At 37.0% G+C, this 24,031-nt stretch overlaps 1 protein-coding gene across 8 annotated transcripts in view; it reads right to left on the bottom strand.

Annotated features, from left to right (window-relative positions):
- ZMYM2 (zinc finger MYM-type containing 2) overlaps nt 1-24,031 on the bottom strand; it is an 85,611-nt gene that overhangs the window by 42,198 nt on the left and 19,382 nt on the right. For 2 of the 8 annotated variants that reach the window (XM_050332155.1, XM_050332153.1), the window contains 6 exons: nt 23,805-23,920; nt 21,710-22,572; nt 16,954-17,239; nt 13,704-13,869; nt 12,667-12,879; nt 502-652 (listed from right to left, as the gene is read on the bottom strand). In XM_050332155.1, the coding sequence (XP_050188112.1) occupies nt 502-652; nt 12,667-12,879; nt 13,704-13,869; nt 16,954-17,239; nt 21,710-22,562 (1,669 nt within the window). In that variant the 5' untranslated portion in view covers nt 22,563-22,572; nt 23,805-23,920. The remainder of the gene's footprint in view (nt 1-501; nt 653-12,666; nt 12,880-13,703; nt 13,870-16,953; nt 17,240-21,709; nt 22,573-23,804; nt 23,921-24,031) is intronic. The other 6 variants (XM_050332158.1, XM_050332159.1, XM_050332154.1 and 3 more) reach the window with 6 other exon arrangements.

Raw genomic sequence — 24,031 nt, 5'->3', positions numbered from 1 at the left:
GTATATTGAAGAACATGTGTTTTGAGTTATCTACCAGTTCCTTTCACCTGGATTAAAACCTTTACCTAGACAATATCCATATGCACTATAACTACTTGCCTCCTTCTCCATCTCTTGGTTGAGGAATAAAAAAATCAGGTGGGGTTGGACAACATACAAGAGAATATAAATTCATATGCACAAAAAATACACTATTATTCTGTGACACATCACAGCACATTATGTATCAGCATTTTTTCACAGGAAGCCTTAAGAAGACAGTTGAAAATTGTTTCCAAAACCAAGAAAAAAGGCTGGTGGCGAAAATGACCCCTCATGGGTCCATTTGCCGGTGTTCAAGATAAGATGGTCTTTTTCCCTTTCGTTTTTAAAGATGTTAAAAAACCCTATGAAGTCACATCTTCATAGACTAACTGTAAAACGAAACCACCCACCCCCAGTCTTCAAACTTAAAAAGTCTACTCTTAACAGTGATGAAAATCCATCATCCTTTTCACTTACTTTGTGATTTTGCATATTTTGATTTGTGTGTGTTCATGCATACAGTTGAGCAGTATGGCTCCATATATCCATTAGGTCCTATGCACTGAGTCATGTCAAAAAACCTGCACTGAGCTCTGCAGCCAGTACAAGATGTTAATTTGCCACATTTCTAAAACACAAAACAAAGTAAAACAATGCATTAGTTAAAACTATGCTTAGCTTTTGACTTTAAATGATGGTCTTAAAAAAAAGAAAAACACAGAAGACAACTTATTTCTGCAACCTGCTCCTCCATCAAACCCTTCCTATATCAACTACCTCTCATAATCATCCTCTCAATAGCATTATGGTTGGGTCTCCTAGGGAAAAGCCAGTTAAAACTGTTCTGTCTAACGACAAAACACACAGACACACCCCCCTTCAAAAAACCCAAACCAATCAAAAAAAAGCAACCCATCCCAAATCCCACCATCTGCAAACTGTAAACTGTGGTAAGAGCATACAGCAAGTTGTGCTGAGTTGGAAAGTTTGAAAGAACTCTGTTCCTCTCTCCTTGTTGATAGGACAATGGTTGTAAGGAAAGAAACAGGAATCTGGCATGGCAAATACAATTAACAGAATGGGTAAGGTTAGAAGTGACCTTTGGTCCAACCTCCCTGCTCAAGCAGGGTGGTCCTAAGGTACCTTGCACAGGATTGCATCACGACGGTTCATGAATATTTCCAGTGAGGGAGACTCCACAACCTCTCTGGGCAATCTGTTCCATTGTGTGGTCACCCGAACAGTAAAGAGCTTATGAAGAATAAATAATGGTCCTAAACTTTGGAAAGAAAGTACTTGTACTCTCCAATCCTCCAGGTAGGAGGAACACACTGCAAAGTTTCTATGTTCCTTATTGAAGCCAGTGAGGAACTGTGATCTGGTTAACAGAGTCAGTTTTGACATCTCTCAACACAGCAGTAAGTCCATCATATTTTCCACAGAATGGAACAAATGTTCTATAAAAAGCACAGTAAAGCTGTACCAAGCAGAAATACTAATGACGCAGTCAACATACAAAATCAATAGTTCTGATGTGCTATATGTATTACATGTCTGTGTTAGGCAAGTATCTCAAGCACCATAAATCAAGTTTCAGAAAAAAAAAATCTAGACACCTTCCCTGCCCATAGAAATAGAATCATGTTTTTGACAGTGATCACAGAAAATTCCTCATTTCAATAATGATGAGCCTCCTATCAGACAGGTTCTTCCCTTACTGAGTACTAGAAAAGACCCTATCAGCACTTAGGCACTTTAGATTTCTTGCCTTCTGTTGAGAAATTCTGGCACTACCTCTTCCTCCTTCCCTATTCTCAAGGACTGAAGGGGAAAGGAAAGGCAAAGCATATTTCACAGGTACTGCACTTTGATCAGAACAAGAGAAGCTTCAGAGGATATCTTTGCTCTTCCTATCTTCAACCAACTATGTTTGAGAACTAGCTAAATCCCATCTTACAGACTGCCAGTTCTATAACATGTCATCTTCCCTATAATAAGAGCATGCAGACAAAACCATACAAATACACATGCCTGTACAACAAACCGGATCTAGCACCATGCAGAGACCAGCAAAATTTCCACATGCTGCTTTGGTGAAACCTTTGCTGTGGGTTTCCTCCAAAAAGGGGTATCTGTCAAGATACTGAGCTCCTGCCTAGAGAGCGGGGTATAAAATACAACACCATGATCCTTTCTTCCTATCTTATTTTTTTGTGTTTGCCTTTAAACATGTCACTCAGCACCTAATTATCTTCCTAATCAGCCACAATATTGACGAACTTCATGCTAAGTACCAAGACCAAAATGAAGCAATTATAGTGTTCTATGAGTCAGAGATATTCTGACAATATACATTCATCTCCTCTTACAGGCTAATAGACAAAGATAAGCATCAAGAAAACTCCACACAGTATTACTGGTAACAATACAGGAGGCTACATTTACAAAGGACTTGACCTCCTGGCATATGCCTAATGGACAATCAGCATAAAAAAAAAAAATCTACTTGCACAAACATCCTTGGTATCTCTAGAATTAACCCTGAATGTAAATCTAGAAGCACTGAAGCAAATATACTGGCAAATGACCTAACAGAGAGCATTCAGCAATATAATCAGAAAATAATGCACAGACAAATGAAACTGTCACAAGTTCCATGTCTGAAAGAAAAATCAAACAGAGGCCATGGTGACTTCAAGAAACAGCAAGATAAAAGTACAAGTTTCAGTTAATGAATTTATACTAAGCAGATCAGAGCATAATTGGAAAAAAAATCATTGTGTCAACAGACTACACATTTTGATTAAAATTCATTGAAAGCTGAAATACCTTTTGCTAACCAGCATCTCAAATAATCATAGGCATAAACAACAGTGCAACAGCACTTTGAAATTTCATACATCCTCAAAATACTGGGGTTGTTTACTGATTTCACCCTAGCCTTTTCAGACTTAAAGCAACAAGAAAAATCTTTATTAATATCTAGTAATAATCTAGCAAACGCAGATCTAATTTATCAAGACTAATAAGAATATGAATTTCCAGAAAACATGTTAAGGATGCAGAAGATTCAGTGGGTAGAAACAATACCACAACAGCAAACCTCTCATTTTAATCTTGTCATAGCAACTAAGAGTGTTAAAGCATTCCTGCATTATAGAAGTTTAAACATGCTGTTACACAAGTGAAGACGACAGGACACTGGTGGAAAAAAGAAAATTAGAAAGCCCAAACCCTCTTGAAATTTCTTGCTCCTAAAATGTCATAATCATCATCTCCTTCAAGCTGAACATTTCTCTTGCATTTTTTATTACTCTTTTCCACACTCCCCACACTTGCAAGCTTGAATATTAAAATCATTCAAAAGACAACGAGTACACCACTATTATTAAAAAAGATTAAAGCGTACCTGAAAGTATTCAATCAGTATTATACAGGTATCTCAAACATTTATGCTTTTTAATAGCCTAACTCAAATACTTCCTCCTTTAACAACATCAGTTGAGAACCTCATGCTGTCCTGTCCCATGTTTTTGAATAGCCCTATCACAAACCAAGACTTTTGTCCTGTTCTTACAAAATTTCTAGATGAGACTCTCTCTTCTCAAGATTCTCAGGTAACTTACATTTCTACTCTCATATGCATCACTTGTTCTCTTTCATCTCTAAGAATCTGTAGTATTAATTCCTTTCTGTAGCAAAAGTAACATTTGAGAATCCTTTCCATAAAAGGACCCTTCTAGTTGGCATAAACAAATAGAGGATTCACTAAAACCAAAGGAAATTGCAGTAATAAATAGGGTCAAAGAGCACCCTTATGAGGTAAGGATTTTTGGCCTGGAAACAAGATAACTCAGGAGGATAATGACAGAACCAAAAATGGTATGATGTGGGGCAGTATGGATCAACTGTTCGGTGTCTTTTCTAACATTAACAACAATAAGAAATCACATGAATATCAACAGAAGTTTCAAAACAAACAGAAGGCAGTTCTTTGCATAACAAACAGCAGGTCAGCAGAGCCTCTTACCAAAGAGAGTCATGGACGGAGAAAGTGTTTGTATGTGTTCACAAGGAGACTGAACAAGCACTAATTAAAGAGATTCACCAAAAATAGCATACAGGAACATTGCATAAAGCTCAAGAGAGATTCCCTGACCTCTGGAGAGTCAGAAGCTAAGAGAATGATCAGGGGAAAATATCCTAAGTACCTGCCCTATTCTTACTCTTTCCTGCATGCCCACTTAAACACCACAGGAGTGTCAATCCCTTACTGGCACCAGAACACCTTTCTCATATTCTTACAACAGTACGTTTTTAATTTAGTATTTTAGCCATCCTCAAGGAAAAGTGGGTGTTCAGAAGAAAACAGGGAAAATGTAAAGCTGTTTCAATGTTGTTGATTTTACATGGCAGAAGACAAAAAGAACTTCACTGGTACAGAGGAAAAACAGAACAAAATACCAAAATCTTCATTACTGACTAATTAAAGGGGGATCAAAAACTGCAAAATTTCCTGACTATTTTAAAAATCTCTGCTTCCTTTTTTGTTTCAGGAGTAGAAAGTCACAGAAGCAAACAGACTGAAGGGGATGTCCCAGATGTCAAGTGCAACTTCTTGCACAAGGCAGGATCAGAGGTGGTTGCTTGGGACCTTGTCCAGTCAAATCTGAGTATCTACAAGGACAAGCATTCCAAAATCCCTCAGGAGGATTTCACAACCCTTACAGAAAAAGCTTTTTCTTTATCTAAATAAGTTTCCCCTTGTTTTCAAGTTGTGTCTCTTGCCTCTCTTCCTTCCACTGTACAGCTCTAAGAAGAGTTCAAACTTTGTCCTCTTCTATCAACTTCCATCGGATAACTAATCCCCCTTTACACTTTCAAGGCTGAACAAACAGGCTCTCCCAAGGCTGTCTTCCTATATGTCACATGCTCTAGCTGTCTAAAACACCTTGGTAGGTCTCCACTGAACTTGCATCAGTACACCAATGTCTTTCATATTGCAGAATCCAAAACTGGCCATGGTACTCCAGATTTCAGCAGTTTCAGAAACGCGGAAGGATGGGGGTCATGGGCCAAGAAAATCACTTCCCTTGTCCTGTTGGCTACACTTTTGCTGATTAAAGCAATAGGTTGCCCACATGGGCTGTGGAGTCTCCATCCTTGGAGATACTCAAAAGAATGTGGTCCTGAACAATCTGCTCCAGGTAACCCTGTTTGACTGGCAGGGTTGAGAAGATGACCTCAAGCACTGTGTGATACAATCCAGGGCACAATTGGCTATCTTTGCTGCAAGCCTGTTCAGCTTCTCCACCAGGACACCCATGTCTTTTTCTCTGAAATTGATTTCTTGGCAGTTATCTTCCATTTCAGATGAAGTACTGGCTTTATCTTGTGCTCAACCTGGTATTTCAACAGTAAGCAAAACTCACTATAAACAAAACCTGCAGTCAAGCTAGCTTCAGCTTCAAGTGTCCTTCAAAGATGGAATTAACTCAGAACCAAGCCAGAGGAGAGAGTATCAAGCACTTTCCTTCTGGGTACTACTTGTGGTAAATTCACATCTACAGCATCCTATGAAAACATATACACGTTTGAGGACTATAATTTAAGTAAAATTTGAGTAAAACCACTATCAAATTAGCACGGAAAATTGTATCCATTACTAATTACAAATAAATTAAGTCAGAGGCAAAATTTCTAAAGAATAATGGTCAGTGCCCTTTGAGGGGAAGCTTGATGCATGGTAGTCTGACTACATCTGTCCCTCAGTAGTCCACCTATATTCTGCATTGAGATGACCTAATTTTTGCAAGATTTCATCGCATGTTTGACCTCTTCCAAAGCACAGTCTATGGCAGATGCAGAAGTCAGAATATTTTCTTCTTATTATGTTTTATTCTAAACTCATTCTTTTATGACTTGCTGATGCCCTCTTAGAAGCTTAATTCTAGAAATAAGGTCTATTTCATGAAAGGCATCTCATGACAGATAAAACACATTATAAAACAATGTGATACGAAAAGTCTTGCAAGTCACCTGGATATAGATACATTTCAAATATTCACTCCACTCACTAGAACAGCGTTGAACTCAAATGGACAACTACAAAAGTGGCTATCAAGATGCAAGACAAGACATACCAGGTGGGTGGGATATATTACAGAATTAAAAGAATTGTTTCAATAGAAGTCCAAACTCCTCAAGTTCACTTAGAGGGTTTTTGAGGAATTTATATTCTTGTCATTATAACCAACTATAATTTTAGGAATCTTGATATTCCTTTACATCTTACCGAAAGGAGTATGTCAAGCTGAAGTCTAGAGTTCTTGTTGCATACATCCTACTAAGAAAAAAGATAGAAAAAAGATAGTTTCTAGAGGGATATGATCTGCATCAGAGATGCAAGAAACTTGGAGTCATAGATACCAAGAGGTCTCAAAAAAAAATCCCCACATGACTAAGCAGGAAAAAAGGGGAAATAATTATTCCATGGTTGATAAAGATTTTGTCTTTTAACCATGGCAGAGAGTAAAAAGCATCTAACTATTTCCATTTGTAAAAGTGTACATAGTATTGGACAATAATATTATCAGAGATTACTTAATAGTAAACTAAATATTACCTGAAGCAAACAAAAGTGGTTTACCATATGAGGAAGAGACCATTCATTATTAAACCACAATTTGTACTGGCTGAAACTACAGAATTTCTCTTTAAGAGTGACCAGAAATGGGGAAAAAAACATTGAAGTTGGTATTTCTAATATTTCAACGTAAAGGGGTTGTTCAACTCTCACAATTACTGACTTTGACAGAGTATTTACTCTTGAAACAGACACTTGGAAATGAAAGTTGATAAAACAGTAACAACACCAAGAAGCAGTAGATTTTGTAGCTAATTGTACTATCAAAATAAAAAGGATGACAGGAAGGATAGCTCTGTCTTAATAGCAAAGAAACACAGAGAAAGAACAAGCACTGCATGGGACAAGACAAAGTTGAAAACCCTAGATGCTTCCACTAAAGTACTAAGTGAGAAGACATTCCATCACTGCATTTGGTGATATTTAAACAGCAGATAACAATGCACTTTATGAGAGTAAGAACAAAATCTACATAAGCAACGAACTGTAAGCTGCAGAAATTATATGCACGTTGTTGTACACAGTGAAGGCTCTTAAACCCCTGCACAGAAAGGAAATGGATAAAATGAGTTTTATGAGAACTTCACAAAAGCAGTTGCTTGGCAAGGAGCAGAATAAGGAAGCACAGTTGCCTAGGGTGGTTTTTTTTTATTTCTTGTAAGCAAATAGCTTCAAGGGATGGCATAGCCTGGTTAGTCTCAAAGTACATTTAATAGCAAGTCTTCATGTAATCAAGGAAGTCAAGTAAATGTACTTTCATTCCGTATGGAAGAAAAATTTTCACTAGATAAAAAGACACTGCAAGCAGCCTTTCCAACTAGTAAAACACCTTTTGGCTTGCATTCATCTAGTACTGACCTCAGTCTAGAGCTATTAAAAAAATCTGTGAATAAATAGCTAGAGCTCCTTTCCCCCATATTTGACAGTAGATGAAGACCAGCACTTCCAAAAAGCACCCAAAGAAAACAAATCCCAGACCACAATCTAACAAGAATTTTAGTTACAGAAACAAAGCAAAAAAAGCAAAGAAACATTTAAAACTAGCAAGGCATTACACGCTTTCATGGTAGAATCAAGAGCACTGTGGACTGATAAGGCCAGGAAGCAAAGTATAATTTAACGTAGACACAGACTCAGCTTTAGCTTACTTGAAATTTGAAAGGTATGGTTGGTTGCACAAACTGAGTCACAGAATTGCACTTGTTCCCTAGAACAAGGTTGTCAAGCCTGTATCCAAATCCAGCAAATCACAACATGGAAACTTCCTTTTCAAGGAAGTGACTAATTTTGTAGAGACAAAACAGAAACACTGAAACAACCTAGGTACTTGTGGTTAATACGTATTTATGGTAGGCATATTTGAGGTCAGTTCTAATTTGTTGCATAGATACTAATTTTCAAGTGAATCACTACAGTAATTTTTAAAATTATTTCATTTTCATTTTAATGATATGGAATGCCTACTCAAAATATTTCAGTATTTGCACAATTACATGGACAATTTTAGTCACCTCCTTTTCAGATGTAATCTCGTTCTCTTCTAGTGGGTTTTTTTTGGTTGGTTGGGTTTTTTTTTGTTTAGTGTCATTCTTCAAGTTCCTCTTGCCCCTCCACACGTAAAGAGTTTGAACCCCAGTGCAACAGTTAGAGAGTTTACAATCTAGCAGTAGTCATCATCTTCAGGTTTAAGAAAATATAACCACTTCCAGTAAGAGTTTTGTTGTGACATTTTATTCAAATCGTTAGTTATTTGACTTTTCAAGGAATGATTTTATCATTGTTTTCTTTTTTAAAAAAGCTTTACTTGCATTTCGCTGTCTTCATGAATGGCTGTTGTCATCAAGACATATATATGCTCTTGCATATAACTACACTGAGCATTAGTTAGGTTACGCCTATTCATTTTTTTTTAATTCTTACAGAGATTATTTATTTATATTTCATAACTTTTTTATATGAAAGACACCTAAGCTCTGTAATCACTTTGAGTTTTAGGAAAGAAAGAACAGCTATCACCTCACAGAAAAGCAAAACACAATACAATATTAAAGATCGTGTGTGTCTCAGTTTTAAAGCAAGTTCTGAAACTGGTACATGGGAAGCTAAGTGCATCCATCAACTCAAAAGGACACTTAAGACACTTCAGAAAAAACCTGCTCTCTGTCCCAGGAATAACACTGTTTCTTACTCCCACCAACTGTATAAGGCAGAGGAAAGAAATCCTTGGTAGCAGATGTGTTACTTGCTGTAATCCAATTACTTGTCATTCTGAGAGCCATAATAATTTTTATTACCCATAATTTCAAATTTTCCATTCCAAGAAGAAAAAAAATGTCCATGATAAATTACTGAAAATTAATTGTTCAAATCAGTGTAATATTTATTTTAAAAATTGGGATTAAGTAAATAGATGGGTACAATGAGTTTTCATTTATTACTACTACAACTGTATAGCAATATCGATAGGTGTATGACATTTACAATATAAACTGCTTAATACAAAGCCCATACCAGTATGAACTATTTATTTTACAACTCTTTTTATAAGAAAACATTTGCCAAAACTGTTAAGTGACAGACAGTAATTAGTTGTATAACACAACGCTGTTATCAAATGATGACACCAATTTTTCTATATTATTGATTTCATTAAGTGTATTTCAGTATGTAATGACTCTCCCAAACTCTCTCCTTCACTAGTTCTCCTTTAAAAGCAGGAGAAAATATTGTTACAACTGAACAAAACAACCTGTAATTTACCAGTTGTGGCCCAATGGGTTGTCAATGACATTTGCTAAAGTCTAAATTTCTTTTTTATAAACAGAATTCCTTGAACACATTCAATTCAAAAAAACTCAATGCAAATAAAAGTTCAAACCGAAATAAATCCTGCTAGACAACTAAATATTCCCAAATAATTGTGTCCTGAGTAACTTTGGACTCCTAGAGCATACACTAAAACTCCTAATTTTGGGGCAACATAGAATGGTTTGGGTTGGAAGGGGACCTTGAAGATAATCTGGTTCCAACACCCCTGTCATGAATAGGAACACTTTTCACTAAACCAGGCTGCTCAGAGCCCATCCAACCTAGCCTTGAACACCTGTGCCAGCACCTCTCCTCCCCCACAGTAAAGAATTTTTTCCCAATATCTAATCTAACCTACTCTCTTTCAGTTTAAACCCATTACCCTTTGTCCTGTCAGTGTATGCTCTTGCAAATAGTCTTGCCCTGTAAGGAGGAGCTACAGATGCAATTTATCCAGACTTCTGTAAAGCTGTTGACATGGTCCCCCACAACCTCCTTCTCTCCAAGATGGAGAGTGATGGATTCTACGGGTGGACTGTTAAGTGGATTAGAAACTGATTGGACAGTGGCATCCAGAGGGTAGGGTCAATGGCTCAGTCACACTGGACATCAGTGAAGAGCAGTGTCCTCAGGGGTCCATACTGGGACCAGTGTTATTTAATATCTTCATTAATGACAGAGACAAAGGGATCAAGTGCACCTCCCACCAAGTTTGCAGATGACTCCAAGCCAAGTGGTTCGGTTGACAAATTTGAAAGAGGGGATGCAATCCAGAGGGACCTGGACAAGCTCCAGAAGTGGGTCACAGGAACCTCATCAGTTTTAATAAAACCAAATACAAGGTGTTGCCCCTGGGTATGGGCAATCCCAGCATCAATACAGGCTGGAGGATGAACAGATCGAGAGCAGCCCTGGGGAGGAGGACTCAGAGTGCTGGTGGATCAGAGACTGGACATGAGCCAGCAATGTGCACTTGCAGCCCAGAAAGCCAATTGTATCCTGGGCTGTATCAAAAGCAGCGTGGGCAGCAGGTCAAGGGAGGGGATTCTGCCCCTCTACTCTGCTCTGATGAGACCCTCCCTTGGAGTTCTGTGTCCAGCTCTGGGGTCTCCAGCATAGGAAGTACATCAAACTGTTGTAGTGACCCAAGAGGAGGGCCAACAAGTTGATCAGAGGGATGAAGCACCTACAAGGAAAGGCTGAGAGAATTGGGATTGTTAGCCTGGAAAGGAGAAGACTTTGAGGTGACCTAATTGTGGCCTTCCAGTACCTGAAGGAAACTTACAGGAAAGATGGGGCACTCCATCATAAAAAGCCACTAGGTTTGTCAGACATGATTTTCCCTTATGAGTTTCTCTTTACATCAAAAATACTCCAAACCTCTAACACTCCAGGAATACTTGAAACCTACCAGTTAAGAATTACATTTAATCACATTCCAAACCAGATGCACATGAGCACTCAAATAAAGCTTCTCACAGCCTATTACAGTTGCACAATACTTGCTTGCATAAAATCTGCTTGTCAGAGCGCACCAAAATAACGCGCCTTGATTTCAAAGGTTATCTTAAGGATCCTCACAATAATGCACAATATTTGACACTACTTGTGAAGGTTTTTGGTACTGCAAACTGCTCCTCCTCCCCAAATCAAACCAGAACGTACAACCTGCTACCCATATCCTTCTCATTCTCTAATACACATCTAAACAGAAAATACAACAACATCTGAACAAATAGAGTACATTCTGTCTTTAAGAGTTAAGTACAAATTTATCATTCATCCTCTCAAAATTCCATGTTCACTTCACATTCCATGTGCAGTGTATGTTATATTGGCTGTGTGGAAATGTCTCAAGTTCAAAGTCAATCTCAGGCCTTTTTGTTTCTTCAAGATAGAGTATTCAAGGTTTCTTCAAGTCTTTCCATGGCTTCTGGGCATGACTATGTTTTTAGTACCTTGGAAACCTATCCTGTCCCTTTTGGCATAGCTGTGACGAAAGAATAACGCTCATGTTATGTTTCCAGTTACACCGTTTCCAGATTTGCTCTTTACACATAGCATATACACAAGAACAGCCATCCCCAAAAGCATCAGAACTGAATGTCCAGTGAGAAAATACAAACACACGAGGCAACAATAAAGAACCTTACAACATTCAGCACTGTGATGCCTCTTCTTCTCTTGGACCACTGGTTTCTTAAAAATGGAAAGAGATGAAGAAAGAACCCCACACAATGTGCAGCACTGGGGCCACTCACATATTCAGGTTTGATTTTCAAAATCAGAAACAGAAATTTCTTGCTAGTAAAACCATACTGTGATATTTGAGAACACTACCCCTATAAATCCAGAGCAGAACATACCAAGCAAAAGAACCCAAAAACCCCTAGAATACCCCAATGGCATATCCTCCCCAGAAATATTTAATATTTCAGAGCTATCCTATTATACTGTAAATACTGTGATTAACATTTAAACCTTCCAGCCAGCATTAGCAACACTTAAGAGCTAAGCTGGTTCCGTAATATGTAAAAGATACCAGCATCAGATTTCTTGCTTTGGAATTATTTTTAACCACAACAATTATTACTATCTTAACAGTCTAAAGAATAAATTAAAAACACAGCAAGTAAAGAAAATGAAGGCAGAAAATTTAACACATGGAAGGATGAGAGTTACAATATTTTTTTTTAATCCTGTGCTGTACAGTGGAGATTAGACAGTACAAGTACAGACACAAAGTGTAACCAGTTAGAGCCTTCTCACAGTAGTGTCCAACTTGTATGCTCTGCACATTTCTGAATGTTTCAACTCCATACAAGTGAGTTTTTATATCTAAAAAAGTATTTAAGGACCAGTAAGCCTCTGTGTTGTGCTTTCTATTAGATACATGATACTTCAGATACACCCGTTAGAAAGAAATAAAAGTTATTAACAGAAAATTTAATTTCAATTATATTTTCATTAATAACAAACAGGTATTGCTATTACAGTAATATTTAAAAAAGCCAGCAGTAAAAGTTCCATTGCAGCTACTTTGCCCTCATTAACATTAATTTCATTTTTAGAAGTCTTTGTTACTTATGTTTCCTCATGGGAAGTAAAACAATGTTATTAGTAGCATGATAAACTTAAGAAGTATTAATGTTTATTTAATTCTAATTTATAGACAAAGAAGTAATTACCTGCTTGTATTCACCAACGCAGTTCTGACAGCAGAATCTTTTTTGTTGACCATCAATAGTAAGAACATTGTTTCCAGCTCCTTTACTGGGCAAATACTCCCCACAATGCTCACAACAATTCATTATTAAACCATTTGCCATCCTGTACCTATTGAAGCAATGGTCACTGCACAGCTTATGAGTCATATTTTTAAAGCTAACTTCATGACGAATCTAAAAAACAAAAATAAAAATTATTCTATCACCACACAAGCACAACGTTGCCTGAAACTAGTTAACTAGTCACAAGTCTTACATTCTAGTACAATAACTAAAACCAGGTTATACAAGCTCACTATTTAAGAACAGAGATGCTTGAAATGACCATGAAATCTAGAAATAGGAATGTGTGTCTCTGTTGTCTCCAAAGCTCTATGAAAAAAATCTTAGACCCATCTTGCTCTTTAGCCTATAAGAAAAGACCACAGGAAAGGATGTAGTAATTGCATGTAAGAGCAGGTCAATTTATGCAGTTTTATAGAATGGTCAATTTGCAGGCTAACAACATAGCATATGAAGACTAGCTAGACACATATGCTGTGTAAAGCAGTAGTCTAAACTATGGTGGACTAGGTAACGGTATCAAGAGTAAATAAACACATTCATGAGAATTTTAAAAAGTACACATATTCTACAAATCTCTACAATCATCTGCATTATCTTTCAAAACACACAGTAAAAGAAGCAGATAATACAGTAAAATTTTGATTTTTTTCCAACAGCAATTCTTCTACTGGGAGATCTGGGTTATAATTACAAGATTCTAGGCCTAGTAGAACAAATTATCAGCAAAAGGCACTTTAATTTTCTGAAACAAAAATCAAATATTAACCTCTTGGAATTCTTTCTTCTCTCAGTTGCTCTTCATGAATATTAAGCCTGCATATCTTAATATCTCACTGCATATGAAAAGACTGAAAATAAGGAAATTCTTATTTCAGAATATAAGTGAATATGTCATTATTGAGAAAGATAAGAGGAAAAAAAGTCAACCAGACCTCAGTTAGTTTACCACAGATAGTGCATCTTGATTTATTCAAAGCTCCTTTTGAGGGATTCTGTTTATCTTCATAGAAGGATAAACATGATGTACTGCAAAACTCCTGAAAAGACTCACTTGAATCTACTTGAGCAACTATGGTACCTTTCATTGTTGTTATATCTCTGAAAGACAAAAAAAAAAAAAAATCATGGCTTGTGTACAAGCAAATACATATATTTAAACAAGAACACTTCATATAAGATTCATTCTTCTTTTCAATGCTTACAGTTCGGAAGTTTTTTTAGCGTACAGTTGCCAGTGAAGGATGAACACTAAGTTTAAAAATATTTTTACACTATTCTAAGTACTGCAAGTATGTCTTTACTGTGCAAAACCATATTTTATTTTCTTTGGATTTGGGTTATTTTTTCCCTTTAAATTATTCTAGAACTAATAATATTAATGCACGATTAGGTACAGATGTTTCAAACTGAATTTTATACAAAAAAATTAACATTAAATTTGAACTAGCCATTTTCTAACTTTACACAAAAGTTACATACTTAAGTTTCACATGAAAAACTCAGATTTATAGTAAAAACCAAGAAATTGTCTTTATTTGTATATAGCTCCACCAGCTTCACCATGCTGAGTATTAACCTTAGCATAAGATGAGAGGGAGAGAGAAGGTTGTTTTCTCATATTTCTGAAACTTAAAAATACAACCAAAAAGCTTTAAACTCTACCACTAACTTGTCCTGAAGTTTTATAATTTAATATTTTAAAAAGTTAATTCCACCATTAAAGTTCCAAAGCATCTGAACAGTTCATGCAGTTGCCCGTGAAACTGTGCCAATTTAATGCATTAAACCAGAAAATCAACCATCAATAAAATTAATTTGAAACTGAACAATCCTTCTCCTAACCACACTTACTTATATTGTCCCAAAGTATCACATATCACATATTAGAAGCAGCAAGGAGAAGAAATAAAAGTTTCCCCTTTTGCCTTCTAAGCAAAGAAACCACTATTACTGACTTACAGAAAATGCGATTGGTAAGAATATATAAAAATTTGACTGGGAACATCTGGATCACCAGCTGGAAAATACGTGCCCAAGACACTCAGTATCTATGAGCCTCAAAATGAAGATGAGTGGAAAAAAACCTAGAAAAATATATAATTGCCTAGACAGACTCCCTTGAAAATAAAATTGTACTGCCCCTGGATATTAACATTTGCAAGCCTGCCTTCTCTTCCATCAAGGTCAGCATATTTTGGTTTACCTTCTGGAAAGCAAGTAAGATCTGTGCTAGGGAGTGCTATCACTTCTGTTCTGCAAAACAAAGGCAGAGTTCCCCACCTGAGGAGCTTATGGTTTCTGGCAGGATTCCACCAGGACTTACACACGCTATTAACTTGTATCAAAACACATACTAACTTGCACCAAAGGAGACCAGTGCGAAGTCAAAGTGTAAAAATTATAAACACCAAGGAGAATGCCAAGTAATTCCTATACCTTCCTTCTTACGTAGTTACAAAGGTTCAGAAGAGTGAATAACAAAAGTGAATTACAATAAAATACCTAGGAATTTTGACTTTTCAAATGGAGTTATACAATTCTTCTAAAAAGTTGATTGTAGGCTTCACTTTATCCACTTAAAAGAAATCTAAGTATTTAAAGATGCATCTAAGCAGAACCTCCAAAAGTCTGACCTGACAACCAAAAGACCTGACAACTGCTATCATCTATCCAACCTATGTTCGAGATCTCTTGGATTTTCTGAAGTCCTCTTAGCCTTCACTGAACTGCAATCTGACAAAATTATGTTTTCTTTAGTAAGAAAGGAACACAGAAGCAAGAATAGGGCATGGTACCTGGAGTGCTACTACCAGGTAGCCAAAAAAGGTGAATAAGATTAAGCTTCATAATGAAATCACACTACAGAGGAACAATTTAATGCGTATGCTACCTTCTATTTAACAGCAATTAACTAAAAACAGCACAGTAGTTGAAAAGCAATATACAGATTAAGTCTATTTTTATCATACAGTTAGCTGATTATGGTAGTCACCAAATTACTTCTAAAAAAATAATAGTGTATAAACACATAACAAACCAACAGAAAGAGTACAGGTTGCTTTTGACTAGCCCTGTAGAGGAAAGGGTTCAGAGAATTTGAGCTTTTACATGTATTTTAAAAAAAGATACAGTATGTTAAATCTAGGTTTTTAGTGTACCAAGGTACAAATACACAGGATATCAACATTTTTCTATAGTTCATTTTTACTGAGTGTCAAGAAGGGAAAAAAAAAAGACCAGTAGCTTACATCTGATTACAAGCCATTAATCTACCACACTGCACACTGAAGTAAAACATTTTCACTAGTTTAAATCTGTGATTGAGCAAAGACCACCCCCTCTAAAGCACACATTAACAAAGGCAGTCTTAACTGCAAGCCTTCTTTAGTTGAGCAAGAATTTGTCTTTTAACCAGGGTCACTGCAGCGTGCACCAGATTGAGAATATGAGAAAGTGCAGTAATCAGTACACTGAAATAAAAATATAGTACAGCTATTTTGTACACTTAACACTACAGGAACACAGTAACAGAAGACTTCGGCAATTTAAGTTTGGCAAACAATGAAAAATTACTAGTCACACCTAACCAGTAACTTAGAATAAATAAGTCACTCCTAGGTATGCTTGCCACTCCCTCTGTACTGTCCACTTAAGCTTTCTCCAGCTACAAAATTGCCATTTATGGCGAAAATATAAGGTTTTTCCTCTCACCATATTGCCAAGACTGGAAGAGCTCCCAGGCTTCTTCCAGCTTCTTGCAATTATCAGTTTCTCCTCCCTTTAAAGCCTCTTGATTTTCTATCTTCATCCATCACAATGAGTGCTTTCTACATAACACAAGGTCCACTTTTTCCATAAAGGACTTCATATATGAAGTGTATCTTGTCACAGGTTATACTATAATTGGAGATCTTGTCTTAAAAAACCCCAACAGTTATTTGTAGTGTATTGGCTTTTAATGCAACAACCTCCCATGCTCTGAATTCAAAAGCTGGTACTTTTTTTCTCTATAGCAGACATAGTGAATTTCCAAAATTTCCATGTAGCATTAAAGTGACACTATACAAACTACTTATATAATCAGATTTTATATTATCAATGGAGCAACTCTCACACATGCACGAGTACCTCAAGTATTACTGGATTTAGTTGCTAATGTAAAACAAAATTAAAAAAACTCACTTTCTGCACATAACACAAAGTTTCTTTGGAGTGGGTTTGTGAGAAAATGACGAGAGGCAGGTAGTAGAACAAAAAAGATGAGCCGATCCTTTCCGCTGATATGCAGTCTGTCCCTTTTGTAAAGGCTTTTTACAGTTCGCACATGTGACTTTAACCTGTTTAGAAGGCTGTTGTTGGGCAGAAGGCTGGAAAATTTGCTTAGGAAGTGATGCTACAGGTGACAAGGAATCCACACCTGGTTGCTTCTGATTCCTAGGGAAGGAAGCTGACTGAGATATCCAAGAATCTTCAAGACAAAAAACCCAAACAAAAATAAAAATAAGTGAAGAGACATGTACATATATATAGAAAACCAGTCACAGATGTATGATCATAAAATCATTTTTCTGTTGGAACCAACAACAGAAGGAAGGTATTCTCAATTCAGGTTTAAAGTAAAACCTCACTTGATGGTACCATTCTCCGCTGTTACAAAGCTTCAGAACATTAACAAAGTTCAGGATGGTCCTATCCTACATCTAGTGACAAGTTTTGAAGACTTTGATTCACTTGTACTGGGTTTGCAAATTGGCAATTTTATCTTCAGAAAAACAATACTGCAGTTAGCAACTGCAATTAAAAGATAAAAAGAGACCAACAAAGAACACAGAATGCCTAAACCAATGTTTGAGACAAACTCTGCAAATTTGTAAGAACGTGAAGTCGTACATTTTCATTAGTTACTTTGTTCTAAAGCTATAAGGAGTAAAAAGCCCTAGAACTAGGGTTCCCCATACTCATTTCCTAGTCCAGCCTGCAGCCAGAGAACTGTACTGCAGACAGAGTGAAACACAGTGGCTCCACATCTGAGGTCTGCATCTATGCCAATGATTCCTGTAAAAGTTTGTGGTTTTTCTCAATAACCTTTCAGTGCAAGAAATGCCAGTTAATGTGCAAACTTGAAAGGTCATGAGAGTTTCAAATCTTCCTCAGTAGAAATCAGTGAACCTAGAAAATAATATTGCATTAAGTTCTGGCAGTACACAAATCCATGACCCTGTCTTCCAGACTCCAGTAGTCTTCCATCTGTATTTTAGGAAAATAGGTTAGCATGGAACAAAGTCATCTTTGCCCAAACTTTTGTCACATAACTTGCTACATGAGTAACTTGAAGAACAAGAATGTAAACAAAACATTTTCTCTACAACAAATACATCTAGAAAGATCGTATGTTAAGTTACATGCTCCATATCTTGGTTTGGAGCAGAATATACAGTTCTGGTGGAAAAAGAAATACCCCAATAAAATGTCATTTCTAGGCTTTTCTCTGGAATTTAAGCTTTCATTCAAAACAATTATCACCAGAATTTAGAAATGTTGAGCTTCTGAAGACTGCTAATAATAAGACATTACTTAAACATGAATTAAAACTGAATAAAACCAACTTTGCATTATAAAAAACATTTACACAAATTCTCAACCGTATGTCTGTTATACCAAACAGAGTGACAGAACTTGGGACTTACAGCCTTGAATGCCTTGCCGCAGTAATTCAGCATATTCCTGGAGTGTTATTACAACTGGTATTAATACTCAAATATAAGAAAGATGATTTTAAATTCTATGACTTCAGATAACAAAATCCTTAACCTACAGACATCAGAACTGACTATACCTCATTCTTAAGGAACATTATCTTGGTCCACAATTGTTCATTAAGAAGAAGGCACCCTTTCCTCATACTATTTTCTGAAGTCCTTTCTTTCCCCAAAGGTTTTATTAAGAACATACTCTGGTGTGTAGCTTTAAAATTCATTTGAGGTACAAAGTTCCAAGAACCCTTGTTAGTGAAACAAACAACATACATTCCTTAGCAGGTAAAAGATAATTTTCTGGTGTGACTTTGTAGTTGCCAAGGATGTCCTAATTCTCAGACAGGTACGGCAAGCTAGGAATTTATTCATAGTAATGCTTGAGGGTAAACAGAAGAGCTGGAATAAAGAGGTGAGGGGAAGAGGAAAAGGTCACAGAACAAAACACATTTCTCTTTAAACCATTGAAGAGGCTTACTTTCGAAGGCATGAGTAACTTTACTGACAAGCTAAGACAAGCTACCACAGTGTTTAAAATTCACTTGATTCATTTGAGTGCCCCCTTCAAACTTTTCTATACATCTACTACTTCAGATATATTAATATCCTGATAGCACCTTATCACCTTAAAGTATTTTGAGATTCTACACCTTTCTCACAGATTTCAAGTGAAAGCACATTGTCTCTCTTACCAGGAATGCACAGCATGTGCAATAGTTACATCTGCTTGTAATTCCAGTGGCATTCCACTGTCAATCATGAAAACTTAAGTTTGCTGGACTCATTTGGGTTTCAAACTTCCCCCATGACTTCCTAGTACCTCATTAAGACTATTTCAATTATTTCTTAGTTTCTTATGGCTTCAAATGGCCACCCTTGACATTTTGTTTCATTTCTCCTTCCACAAACATACCAAAAGAAAATATTCATTTTTATATTATGCCTTTTTTCACATCTCACTTCTCAACCATGTTACCTCCTCTGCTTTAGATTCTCTACAAAGATCTGTGAAATCTGATTTTCATGTCCGTGAACTGAGAAGGTGTATCACACTTCCTTTGCTGATTCCTGATGAGTTTCCATACTTCACTGCCTTATGTCTTCATCCTTCAGGTTCCTACCTGCAATACTTTTTTGGTCGAATTTATGAGGCTATACAGTTTCATATTCAACTTCTTACTACAGTGGTTTTTCAGGTTGTTCACCTTCTTTCTTACTCATTCCTGTTCTAAACTGCTACAAAATTATTCCTTATTCTCATTTGTACCATTTATTTGCAGAGCCATCTTGCAAAAATGACATCATCTACACGAGCTGAAAAAAATGTGTCAGTACAACTTGGGGCAGAGGTGGGGAGGAATATAGCACTGAAGTTTTACAGAGGTACACAGCTCAAAACATTTGCATTAATAACCTGGTTCACATCAGGGTAATTCTGAAATGCATTCTCAGTTTAAGTGTTGGCTCTGTTTCTGGAGTATTTCTGAGGTACAAAAGCTAGACTTCGTTGAGAGAAACAAAATCTAAGTTCCAGTCCAAAGCATGTGAAACTCATCTACATGGACTTCTGTTCATCTACCTGGACTTCTCCAAGATCTTTGATGTGGTCCCCCACAACATTCTTGCTGCTAAATTAGAGACTTATAGATCTGATGGACAAAGAATTGGCTGGATAATTGCATCCAGAGAATTACAGTTAATGGCTCAATGTCCAAGCAGAAACCAGTAACGAGCTGTGTCCCTCTGGGGTCCATACTGGGACTGATACTATTTAGTAACCTCATCAACAACACAGATAGTGAGATTAAGCACATCCTCAGCAGATTTACTGCAGACACCAAGCTGAGTGGTGCAGCTGATAAACCAGAAGGATAGGATGCCATGCAGAGGGACACTGACAGCCTTGAGGAATGAGCCCATGTGAACATCATAAAGCTCAACAAGGCCAAATGCAAGGTCTTTCCTCTCCATCAGGGTAAGCCTCAATATCAATACAAACTGGGGGCTGAATGGATTGAAGGCAGGCCTGTAGAGAAAGACTTGGGAACACGGGTAGTTGAAAACCTGGACATGAACCAGCAATGTGCTTGCAGGGTGACTCTGTCCCACTTCTCTGCTCTGGTGAGACCCCACCTGGAGTATTGCATCCAGCTCTGGGGTCCTCTGTACAAGACAGAAATGGGCCTGTTAAAGCAGGTACAGAGGAGGAACACAAAAGTGACAGAAGGCTGGAACACTGCTCCTGTGAAGAAAGGCAGAGCTGGGAGTTGCTCAGTCTGGAAAAGAGAAGACTGTGGAGACCGTATTGTAGCCTTTCAACATATAAAGGGGGCTTATAAAAAAAGATGGAGAGAGACTTTTTAGCAAGCCCTGTAGTAACAGGGCAAGAGGCAATGCCTTTAAATTGAGAGACGGTAGGTTTTCATCAGACATATGGAATAAATTTTTTACAACGAAGGTGCCAAGACACTGGAATGGGTTACCCAGAGAAGCTGTGGATGCCCCATCCCTAAAAAGTGTTCAAGGTCAGGTTGGATGGAACTTTAAACAACCTCAACCAGTAAATGACAGATTGGATTAGGTGATCTTTATATGTCCCTTCCAACCAAAACCACTGTATCAAATGTACTGCAATGCTTACTGGGGACATTAGATTCTAAATTAATGCACTGGGCAGAAGTTTCACTGTTAAGCACCTGCTGCTTCATGTACATGTACAGTACTTAAATAATAGGAATAGACTAACACTGAGCCTGAAGAAATTTTCCAAACCACATACATAATCATAGAATTGTTTAGGTTGGAAAGCACATTTCAGATTATCAAATCCAACCTTAACCCAGCACTGCCAAGTCCACCACTAGACCACGTCCCAGGCATCAGATCTACACCTTTTTTAAATACCTCCAGGGACGGAGACTCAACAAGCTTCCTTGGGCAGCTTGTTCAATACTAGATAACCCTTTCAGTGAAGGCATGTTTACTAATGTATTATGCCATTGAGCATATTTCAGCCTAGAGTCACAGCTAAGATAGTGATGGGGATAAAGGGAAGCAAGATTTTTCACACATATTAGGTTAAAAGACTAAGTAGTAACACTGCTAAAAACACTTAAACATTCTATAATCAAATATTTCACAATTTATTTCCAGCTTTTAAGGAAACATTCAAAATTGCAACTTACCAGGATTATGATGAGTCCCAGATTCTCCATTTTGAAGTACATCTCCAGCCACATTCATTCTACCAGGATTGAAAGGTCCTACACCAGTCTTGGTCTGTGAAGTCAAAGATGGGGTGTATGTTTGCAAATTAACACCAAAATTACTTGACTGCAGTCCGTTAGATACATCTCCCAAGCTGGCATTCTGCAGTGACGTTACATGTGTAATCATTAAGTTCATGTCATGCCCTTCAGCATTTTCTAAATGACCGTCACTGACAGAGCTCAGAGCACCTGTTTCTAATGTAGTAACATTAGCAATCTGAATTTCAGAGTCTGGTTCTGTGGTTATACCACTATTACCTATTCCTGAATTTACCTTACTTCTTGAAAAACTGGAAGCTGAGAATTCCATTTCGTTGGTTCTATTTTTACACTCTGGAAGTCTTCGTTCATTAAAACTGGAAGCATTCTTCTCTTGTCCTTGATTTGTTTCGATGTCTTCTTCATCGTCTATAATAATAGTTTCACTTATACTCCCCTTTTGAGAATTTAAGTCTTTTGAAGGAGGAGGAAGCATTTTGCAATCATTCCCTTGAAGTTCTTCATTTTTTGATGATGTAAATGCAGCGTTCCTTTGATCTGCTACCAGCGACGTAGAATTTTGTGGAGGTTGTATAGGTTCAATAAAAACTACATCATCATCATCTTCTATAGGTGAGTTTTGGAATTTATTAGGTCTAGAAACTAAAGAACTCTGTGGCCCTCCAAATGTATTTCCTACATTTGCAAGACCTGCTGCCATGGTGGTATTCCCTAGCAGACTAGGAGTATATTCAGACAGGTCTAATCCTCCCAGAGGACTTGTGTCCATTCCAGATCTGCTGTTTGAAGAAAAACAAAGCAAGAGAAACCACATCCAATTTCAGAGTAAGATACAACTTTTCAGTAACAGTTCTTAAAAATAACTACAGAATTAATTGTTCCAGCTTTTACTTTATTTTTTCCTGAGATAACGTAGAGACAAACCCAGTTTTTCTATGCTCTTCTTTGAATGTCTTAACATTCATTTATTTTCTAATCCTATACTAGCAAAAAAATACTGCCATAACTAACATTTCACACACAATAGCTACATGTCATTATGTTTAGCAATACATACATAGAAAATATGATTTATGATGGTATTTATTACATCATCCTGATTTCTCAGTCCCTTTCCCATGCCACATAAACACAAAATGAGCCTTTAACACTGCTTTTGCTAGACTTGCAAAGCATGATCAAAAGTCAGACATGCAGAAAGAAAATCTGAATTCCTACTGAATTTCATCCCTATTAGAAATGTTACAGTTTCAATATAAATACAATTAGGTGATAAAAGGCTGAAGCATATATCCAAGTGCCTAGGAAAAAAAGAAAAAAAAAGCAACATCATTCTCTATATTAACAACTTTGAAATGGAACTGATTTTCCTCCAACCACACACTACCAAAGCTCCTTACGTAGCCCCAAGACAAATGGACAAGGAAGGAAGAGATATATGAAACCATTGCACATGATAGGAACAGACACTTATTGAGCAGCAGAAAGTGGACAGCAACCATTCATTCGTAGCCATTACCACTGGTAGCTCATTTGAAGTCCGTGACTTAACAAGTCATGTTCTACTGCGACTTTCAGTAACTTGCTCTCTTTTAACAGCAAGTGATGCCTGTTCAGGCTCCTTCCCAACAGCTACTTTGCCTGGAGGGTTTTGTTTCCCTTTAGTAATTGCTCAGTTTGGGGAATCTGTTCTTCATAACTGTCAATTCTACCGTGAATTAAAAAAATTATAAAAGTCAACCTGGATATAATTGAAGCTAAAGGACCTGAGATCACTCTAAAGAACATCTGTATTAAAAACCAGTAAGTTAAATTGTACTTGATTTATACAACAAGAGAACTACAGACACACTTGTGTTGTAATTTGGGCATGTCTTGGAGTATACACTGATGTGTGTCATCACTGAGTTTTTGTTAAAGGCTAGAAGTAGCTTTCTGTGCTTTGTAATAAAATCTTTATAACAGGAAAGAAAATACAAGAAGTAGAAATGCCCTGCTCATCAATACTTACCCATCCAGAAATCCACTGCAATCTGTTTACCTTAATAAGTTGCTCCAAGTGCTTTTATTTCCTGTGGGGAAACTGCTCTTGCACCAACTTGCTGCCCTTTACAAAAGTAGTGTGTTCTGAAAAAGGGTTAAAACAAACATTAGCTATCCAAAATGGTTTCTGCATCTCAAGCCTCATCTACCAACTATGTTCCTTAAACTGACTTCCTTCTAAATCTACAATGTAAG

The sequence above is a fragment of the Myiozetetes cayanensis genome, unplaced genomic scaffold (genome assembly GCF_022539395.1).
Source record: "Myiozetetes cayanensis isolate MyiCay16 unplaced genomic scaffold, myiCay2020 scf5-8, whole genome shotgun sequence".
NCBI lineage: Eukaryota > Metazoa > Chordata > Aves > Passeriformes > Tyrannidae > Myiozetetes > Myiozetetes cayanensis.
The sequence above is the reverse complement of the archived record's forward strand: the minus strand, read 5'-3'. Positions and strand labels throughout refer to the sequence as shown.